Source organism: Vidua macroura, chromosome 12 (assembly GCF_024509145.1).
Source record: "Vidua macroura isolate BioBank_ID:100142 chromosome 12, ASM2450914v1, whole genome shotgun sequence".
Classification (NCBI taxonomy): Eukaryota; Metazoa; Chordata; class Aves; order Passeriformes; family Viduidae; genus Vidua; species Vidua macroura.
Window position 1 is genome coordinate 14,806,954 of NC_071582.1, and position 8,704 is coordinate 14,815,657.

The 8,704-nt window shown below is 49.7% G+C and overlaps 2 protein-coding genes across 2 annotated transcripts; one reads left to right on the forward strand and one right to left on the reverse strand.

The window, feature by feature from the left end:
• Nucleotides 1–833: 833 nt before the first annotated feature.
• MRPS11 (mitochondrial ribosomal protein S11) lies at nt 834–4,533 on the reverse strand. Its single transcript, XM_053988003.1, has 6 exons — nt 4,438–4,533; nt 4,185–4,295; nt 3,859–3,948; nt 3,026–3,155; nt 1,613–1,678; nt 834–1,195 (listed from the first exon to the last, which is right to left on the reverse strand). The coding sequence occupies exons 1-6, from the start codon at nt 4,482–4,484 to the stop codon at nt 1,088–1,090; spliced, it is 552 nt and encodes a 183-aa protein (XP_053843978.1). The 5' UTR covers nt 4,485–4,533; the 3' UTR covers nt 834–1,087.
• Nucleotide 4,534: 1 nt separating this feature from the next.
• Nucleotides 4,535–7,056, forward strand: MRPL46 (mitochondrial ribosomal protein L46). Its single transcript, XM_053988002.1, has 4 exons — nt 4,535–4,744; nt 5,115–5,307; nt 5,832–6,005; nt 6,610–7,056. The coding sequence occupies exons 1-4, from the start codon at nt 4,550–4,552 to the stop codon at nt 6,858–6,860; spliced, it is 813 nt and encodes a 270-aa protein (XP_053843977.1). The 5' UTR covers nt 4,535–4,549; the 3' UTR covers nt 6,861–7,056.
• The last annotated feature ends 1,648 nt before the right edge of the window (nt 7,057–8,704 follow it).

Sequence of the window (8,704 nt, forward strand, 5' to 3'; positions counted from 1 at the left end):
GTGAAATACTTGCCCAGAACACGTTGTATAGTGCCAGGGCTTTTCTGGCAGCAGGGATTTCAATGAGATGCCCTTTGCTAGGCATTGTGCCTCTGCCATCCAGCAAATCAATCCTGTAAGTCAGTTACTGCTTTTACCTTCCCTGCTTAATGCTCCTGACATATTTCCTTGGCAGAAATCCTGGATGGAGCTGGGACAGCAATAATACATCACAGACCCACAACAAGCTCCTGCTGCTTGTGGATACACAGAGGTACAGTTCAAGACTTAAGTGCTTTGTATCTCCTTGGCAGCATTTCATTATTCCTTGGGCCTACTAACCCCTGCTTGCTTTCCCCAGGACCCCGGAAAATCCAGTTTGTGGTGCACAAGGCAGGACCAGAGACTGCAAGAATCAAACCTGGCAAGATCCCAGCAGCCCCTTTAGAAAGTGAGGTGCTTTCCTTTGCCAAGAGCAGTGGCAGGTCAGTACAGCCTGGGTGAAACAAAGCACTGCAACAGATCTGTGGCAAGAATGGATCCAGGCTCTGTGAACAGGGAGAGCTGCCTCCCATGGGGCACACGTAGCTCTGTGAGCCAGGGGGAAGGAAAGAGTTACCCCATGCCTTGTTTCCCATGTGAGCAGTGAGACAAAGAGGGAAGGAAGATGACCTGACTCCGTGCATTGTTTACTACAAATGACTACAAGGAGATTGAGATCTCAGGCTCTCCTTCTGCCTGACAAGGGCACTAATGGCATGGAGAGCTAGACAAGAGCCACATACGGTGGTAAGAGGAAGAGAGCAGTTGAAAGGCAGTAATAAGCCAAAATACTTCTGGGAACACAGCAGGAATGGCTGTCAAAAGACCAACATTTTAATCAACAAACTCTGTAGACAAGAGGCTTCCCACTAAGGGAATACACAGATTCCTGCTTTCATCAGTAGCTTCTACCTCCTGCATTTTCAAGGCTCAGCATGGTCTATCCAAGCTTCCCTCAACAAGTATTTCCAGGGATAGTGGCCTTCCAGAATCAGTCACAGAAGCAACATTCGACTCAGTCCCTGAGGAACTGATGTTGAAAGCTGTGTGTCCCTTGCACTGCCCCTCACACTCTCCTGGCTTTCCGTGGGCGGCAGCCGTTGTGGGGGACTGGGCTGTTGTCGGTGATGGAGATGATCTCCAAACCTCCCATTGTCAGCCCCTTGATGGCAGCCTGCAACGAGACAGCAGATGACACTTATCAACACACAGAAAAAGCTCAGGGCAAAACAGTTTCGTCCCCTATCTGAAAATCAACTTGTTCCAATTCTTCTCACTTCTTAATTCTTAAAAATAAATAACTTATATCAGAAAACCCAGTTTAAACTTATCTGCTCTAGTCCTTTCTTGAGCATTCCCATTGATTTTCCTACTTCAGCCATAAGAACCCCCAAATACAGCTTTTATTCTACCTCCTACATGGTATTACTCTAAAATTCTAATGACTCTAAAAATTCATTACTGGGTACTAGGATGAGGAATCCTTTTTATCAGCTTCAGAAAAACCAAGTTAATTGAAACCAACCTGTGTTTAGAAAACATTCATGATAGCTGAGAAAATAAAGTATGGAAAAGAAACACCAACACCTACTTTGCGTCCTGGTCCCAGTCCTTTCACAATGACTCGCACATGCAATACACCCTTCCCACGTGCTTTCTGTGAAAAGAACAACTGGTTAGTGTTCTCTCTGACATAAACTCTGATTCTCCTGGTATCTTTCATAATAGTATTTAAGTAAAAATAAAGATTAGGTAGTAATATATACAGAAGACATATATGGGGATTACTGCAGAGACACTAAAAGCAAAGGGGATATGGGGTATGGCCATGGCAGTTCAAGAGAACTTCTGTGCTAGACTGTGAGCTCTGCACACAGAGAAAGCTCTGAAATCAAACTGTCTGTGACCTAAAGCCAGAGCAAAAAAGGACATATCCATGGATACGTGACTGAAGTGGCAAGGGACTAACAATGACTAACTCTAAGTTGTTTTCCCTTCTCTAATGTGGCGACTTCTCCCCTGTGAGCAGTGGATTCTTTCTGGAGGGTAAATGAGAGAGCACGCAAGCTTTAGATTTGCTGTGCAGGAGTTTACACCTCCAGGGCAAAAATTCTAGGGGCTTTCAAACTAGAAATGAAAACTGCTGTACAGCACAGCCCTGCTGCCACCACGTGGAGGGAGATCCTCTGGCTCTCTTTCTCATTGTGCTCTGGTGCAATTAACGTACTAACTACTTCAACAGTGACAGAATAAATCTGTCCAAGCACAGCTATGCAGCTATTATGAGGCTCCAACGAGCACAGATTAATAGCGAAGATGTTCTTATATCCCTCCGAGTCAACCACAATAAGCTTCTGGCCAGCAGTAGCACCAAACTCCTGTGGCATGAAAGGCTGAAGTGAGTTCCACCTAATTTAGGGGTAGGATTTTCAGTTTAACCTTGCCTCATTCTGCCTAATGAGGACCATGACACAGCCAGCCTCATCTCCTCCACCTGGACACCCACATGGGTTTTTTTAAGAAAGAGTTACAACAAACCATATGCACCTGGAAACTACAGGTGCAAGAACATCACTTTCTCTGACAGGAACTGCTGGCTGGAGCTCAGTTCTGTGGAGAGAACAGATATAAAACATCCAGACAATAACTACAGCTACTTCTCAGTCCCCTGTGAGGCAAAACTTGAACTGCTGCTGATTCAGGGTCTACAGTCCCCAATTGACTGAGAGATGTTCACTTAGGAAAACAGGAGGCTGTGCAGACCAGTGCTGGGAAAGGACAGGCTGCAAGTTACAATCACACATTTCCAATCACAACCCGCACAGCTCAGCTCCCACTTGGGGCATTTCTAACAGCACTTTCAAACACTCTTTGTCTGTGTGCAGGCAAAACTTGGGACACTGCTCCAGCACCACAGTGCTGCCTGTGAGCCAGGGCTGTGCCCAGGTACAGGGCAGGCAGCCAGAGCTCCCCTCTGGAGGTGGGGATCACAGTGGGGACTCACCACTGCCGCTGCCATGGCCGCGGTCTGTGCTGCGATGGCAGTGCCCTTCTTGGCGTTCTGGAAGCCCTCTGTGCCGCAGGACGTGCGGGAGAACGGCTGGTTGTCAAAGCTCACCACCTGGATGTGCGTGCTGCGGAGGGACAGGGGCGAGGGGAAGAAGCAAGCTGGAACAAAGCTTTATTCTCCAGTTTCTCGCTCACCTTACTGGCATAGCTGACTGCAGGACTTCCTCCAGTCTCCCTTTCAAAGTATCCCACTTAAACCCACTGCAGAGACCACCCAGCAGTGACCTTCTCGTCATCTTACAGACCCAGTCAGAACCTTTATGGAAAAGGTGTGCTTTATCTCAGCCCTTTCAGATCCACCTCTCACTGCATTTTACCTCTTCTATTAAAAAAAAAAAAAAAACCGCACAAAACACTTCTAGAACTTGAAAGAGCCTTAAGCAGTAACATATCACAGGAGCAATCACTGATGAAACACAACTGTCTCATGGAGAATATGATAATTTTTTAACACCTGTACAGAAATAGTGCTAAAGCAGTGGGCTAGTGGGAAGTAACCTGCTGTTAAAGCTATCAGCATCTGATTATTCATATCAGAATGTAATCAAAATGTATAAAAACAATCTCATTGATTTTAAGACACTCCAAGAACAGTTATGCTCCCTGAACAGCACTGAGGTTTAAATCAGTATCATATTCCCAGCCATGAACATCACTCCCTTGGCTGATTTTCTTTCAATCTTTAGATCAAAATGATGACAGGCCAAACCCCGGGTTCTAGGCTTTTATTTCACACGAGAGCAGGAATGGAGCAGCTAATTTGCTTACTTGTTGTACGTTGCTTTGATGTGAGCTATGGGGACCTCTTCATAAACCTTGCCATCCCATCTCGTGGAGTTCCTCTGTAGGATTAAAGAGCTGAGGAGCAAAGTAAGAATTATCAGACCTCGCTCTTTAAACATTACGAAGTTTCATTTCATATCGGGAAATAAAGGAAGAAGGGATCAAGCCTCCGAAAAACACAAGCTGCGTTTCTGATTGAGTCAAGCGGCTCCCTCCCCATCCTCGGCTGAAAACCCACCGAAGGCGATAAAACCTCGCAGCAAGCGGCAGATGGCAGCGCCCTCCCGGCGCGGCCTGGCCTCGGCTCTCACCTCTGCTCGGTCTCGCTCTGCCTCTCCGTCTCCTTGGCAGCCGCCCCCGCCGCGTCCTGCAGCCTCGGGGGGCCGGTGCGGAGCCCGCGGCACAGGGCGGCGGCGCGGCCCCTGAGGGAGACAACCGCCGGTGAGATCGGCTCTAGCGATAGCGGGAAGCCTCCAGCGGCCACCTCGCAGAGAGGGGGGCCCTCCCCGCTGTCCCCTCGCTGTCCCCCCGCTCCCCACAGCCCGTCCCGCCCTCTCCGCTCACCCCCAGCCCAGCACGCGCTGCCCGGCGAGCGCCAAGGCCGCGCTCATGGCGGCGGCTCCGGCCCGCGCCGGGGAGCGGCCGCCGCGGAGCACGCCGGGAGCGAGGAGGGGACATGGCGGGGCATTGTGGGGCGCGGGCGATGGCGGCGCCCCTGGCGCTGCGGGCGGCGGGCAGCGCTCGGTGGGTTTGCAGCGCTGCCGCGCGGCGCCCGTGGAGGCTCTTTGGGGCGATGTGCTTGTTGAGGCTTCCCCGAATCACGCAGCCTCTGGAAAAGGAGGAGGAAGAGATGGCGGCGCTCATGGAGCAGGTAGAGGGGGATGTGTGTTCGTGTGTCTGCGAGGGGGTGTTGATGGGGAAATGGCGCCCTCAGGCATGAGGGGAGAGGAGCATCAGGGGCTGGTGGCCTTGCACACACCGTGTGTGATGTTGCTCCCCGAGTGCTCCGTGTGAGATTTGCACCACATCTCGTGGGTGTTGGTGGTGTTCCCATGGTCTTCCTCCATGGTGTTGGTGCCCCTGTCACACGCTGCTGCTGCAAGCAGGGAAGCCCTGCTCAACCTCAGGAAATTCCTATTGCCTTACTTTTGCGGAGTTGGAAACAACGTAATTCCGCTTGCTAATGTAGTGTTTGTGGCTTAAGGAGCACTTAAGAAGGCTTCTTTATGTTGTTTTTCTAGATAGAGCTGGAGAAGAGCCTCTATTCGGATCACGAAATGCGTAAGCTGGAGGAGGAGGAGCAGCTCAAGAGGAAGATGGAAAGTTTGTATGATGAGGATGAAGCTCGGGGCAAGACGGTCGTTATGGCTCAAGACCTGGAGGAGAAGTGGGAGCAGATGTTTCTGCAGTTCAAAGCTGCTCCGCGGATAACAGGTACAGCCTGGAGTTCGTGGTGGGTGAGAACACCCAGATTGTTTGCCAGAGTGCAACTCAGTAGAAGGAAGGCATTTTTGGATCTCTTTTTTTTGTTTGTTTTAAAGAGAGTCTTGACTCTGTGGCAGCACATGTGCAATTAACAGTCTGACAGGGAAATCAGTGTTCCCGTGCTGCAAAAAAATGTGTGTTCGCCAGGGCAAAGTGATGAACATAGATGTGGTTTCCATACAAGAGAAATCTTGGTCATTTGGTTCCCAAACTCTGCTTAGTGCTCCTGTTGATTTTTGTGAAGGTGGAGATCTAGGCTGCTTATTATAGAGTCCTTCTGGAAAGGACAACAGCAGTTGAATCCTGCAATGACTTCTAGAGTGACTGAGCATTCCTGTGTAGATTTTTGTCTTATTCCATGTATCCACATTTGTGTATTGTTTCTGGGTGTGAGGCACAGAGGGTTGATAACCAAGGGGGTCAGAGCATGCTGCCAGGAGACTTTGTTGCTAGCATGTGTTGGTTTTTGGCAGATGCTGATAAAAGCAACGATCGAACGTCGTTGAACAGGAAGCTGGACAGCAACCTGATGCTTCTGGTGAAACAGAAAATTGGTAACCAGGAGCTGTGGCTTCTGCCTCAAGTGGAGTGGCAGCCTGGAGAGACACTACGGAGCACAGCTGAGCGAGCCATGGCTACGTTTTTGGGTGTGTAGCTTGACCCTCCCTCCTGTTTGTCCCAGTGGTTTTCTTCCAGGGCCCTGTCTGAGGCATATTTGCCATCTGCTGTAGTGAAATCTTCTCCCATCTGCTGGGAAAAGGCATTTCATGGCAGAGGACTGGCACACTGGGAGTTGGGATCTCTGGCTGCCAGCAGCAGCAGTGCCATGTCTGGCCATCATGGGCCATTTTGGGGTATCACCAGACACCTCACCATCACTGAATGTCTGGGATTGCTTTGGGCTTCTCTTTCCCTCTTGTTGCCCTGTAGTAGCTTTTGTGGCAGATGGGTGATGATGGCAAGCACGTGTCCTTGCTTTTCACTCAAGATTGGCAAAGCTGGATACCCTCTCCTTCCCTTCCTCCCTCTTCTGCTCTGAGAGGACTCTCTGGTCTCCAAATGAGCTGTTTTTTCATGAGAAAAAACCACAGTTTTTTCACAGTTGTCAGTATTTCTGCCAAAGAGGGAACAATCAGTCTGAACCACATACAAGGAATGGCTTGTGCCGTGTTGTTAGACAGGGGAGCAGTTATTGTAGCTCTGTGTTCTTATGTCTTATTCTCTTTCTCTTGCATTGCTGGCTTCTTGCAGGAGATCGCATTCAAGCCAAAGTCCTGGGGAATGCACCTTATGGGATTTACAAGTATAAATTCCCCAGGGCCATCAGAACTGAGAATAACGTGGGAGCCAAAGTCTTCTTCTTCAAAGCCTTCCTCCAAAGCAGTGATTTGTCCCAGGCAGAGCTGAAGGCAGATTACCTGTGGGTCACAAAGAAGGAGCTGGGAGATTACCTGAAGTCAGAATACCTGAAAAAAGTCAATCGATTCCTCCTGGACTTGTGAGCAATGGCCTGTGCTCCAGCAGATGGGGAGGATGTGGGACGTGGCTCCAGGGAGGAGCACAGCTGCTGCTTTGCATGGTCTGGGTGTATGAGATGTTCACTTGGGCTCTGGAGGATAATTTGCCTTTGCCTTATTTCCCAGTTCTCTTCACTGGCCCTGTACTGAATAAATATTAAAATCGATACTCGGAAGTGAAGCTTTCCTGAGGGAGTTCTTTGCTCTTGTTGAATTTTCCTCCTCCACCTCTCTGGAAATGCATGTTGTGATCCTTTCCCAAGAGTGTGGTTCCCTGGGGCTGTGGTACCCAGAAGGTTTGCTTTCCTCTCCAGATTGCTGTCACAGGTTCAGCCTCAAAGGGTTTCTCCTTGCTATAGCTAGTGCTTATCACTGGTACCTGCTCTCTGATAAGAGCAGCACTGGAGGGTTATCTGTGTGTCCAGGTGGGAATAGACTCTCCTGAGCACCAGCCAGGACAAGATGGGTTTCTGGGGAGATGTAAGCAGGGATATCCACAGCTTATTAACTTCTAGTGTTAGCTGCCTCTGGCCTGGAGTCTGTGATGCACAGTGGCCGTGGAGGACGTGGATCCATGAGGAATGGGCGGCTGCCTTCCCACTCACACTGCCTCCCTGTGAGCCTCAGGTTACAGCAACAGACACTGAGGGAGGATAACAGCAACAGCAGCTGCTCTCTGTCTGGGCTGGGAGGCTCTTTTTTCCTGGGAGGGGAAGGTGCTTTAGCATTTCAGTCTCATGGGAGCAGCCTCAAAGGTGTCTCCAGGGAGTTCTTGGCTCCCATTCCCACTGCATGGGTCAGCACTGCTAACCAGCACAGCTGGGTCTGCATCAGGTAGCCTGACCCTATTACCCCAGTTTCTTTATTAAAAGATCTATCCTGGGCTTATGTGGTGCTATCTTGGCCCTCTGGAACTGATTCTGTTGTTGGAGGTTTTTTCTGGTTGTAAATGTTGCTGTTCAGTAGTCAAGAGTGATGCTGGACCTTGCAGGGAATGAGCTTCCTCCAGCAGCAGGGAGAGAGGGAGGAAATAACTGTCATAAATCATCTGGAGAGAGTTTGGACTCCAGAGGTGGAACTGGAGATTGCTGTGTGTACTTTATCAATCCTTTGGGAGCTGTTGAGCTCCAGGCCTCAAATTAAAGTTATCCTTAATCACACTGCAAGCCATTGGGGTAGCACAGCAACCTTCTGTTTCCCAATGCTGGACAGTTTGGGAGCTGCAGGTTTGCCATAAATTACCAACAAAACTTGGTTCCTGGAAGCATCCTCGCAGGCCTGGCAAGGAGGCTGAGTCTGCAGCAGAGAGCAGTGACAAAGAGGAAATAAATGTGGAGCAGAACATGCGCCTGAAAGACTGCAGATTTTTGGCTGCTCTCTGAGGTCAGCACTGCTGAAGGTAGGCCTGTTGCCTTCTCTAGGACTGGAAGCTTGAAGCAGGGGGAGGTGAGTCCTTCCCCTCAGGCTGTGCCCCTCCCGTGGGGGGCATGGTTGCAGTCAGTACAGGTTTTCTCTGCCACTCTTGTTTCAGGCTGTCACTGGCTCCAGAAGATGCAGCAAAGCCCTTGTGGCCACAAGCTTAAGGCATGCCCTTAGCTAAAGAGTCTGCCCTGTTTCCCACACCAAGGTTTTGTATTGCTGGGACAAAACTTTCAAAGAATAGAAAATGCTGTTTAATCTGTGCTTGCTCCCAAAAGACAGAGAACAAATGAAAGAAAAGGCTGTACTGAAACCTTGCTGATCTTCAGATCCAGGCAGTTCCTATTTCTGGATTACCCAAGCTGCAAGTCTTTGGGCATTGTCTGTGCTGAGAGATGTGTAGCTCCTTC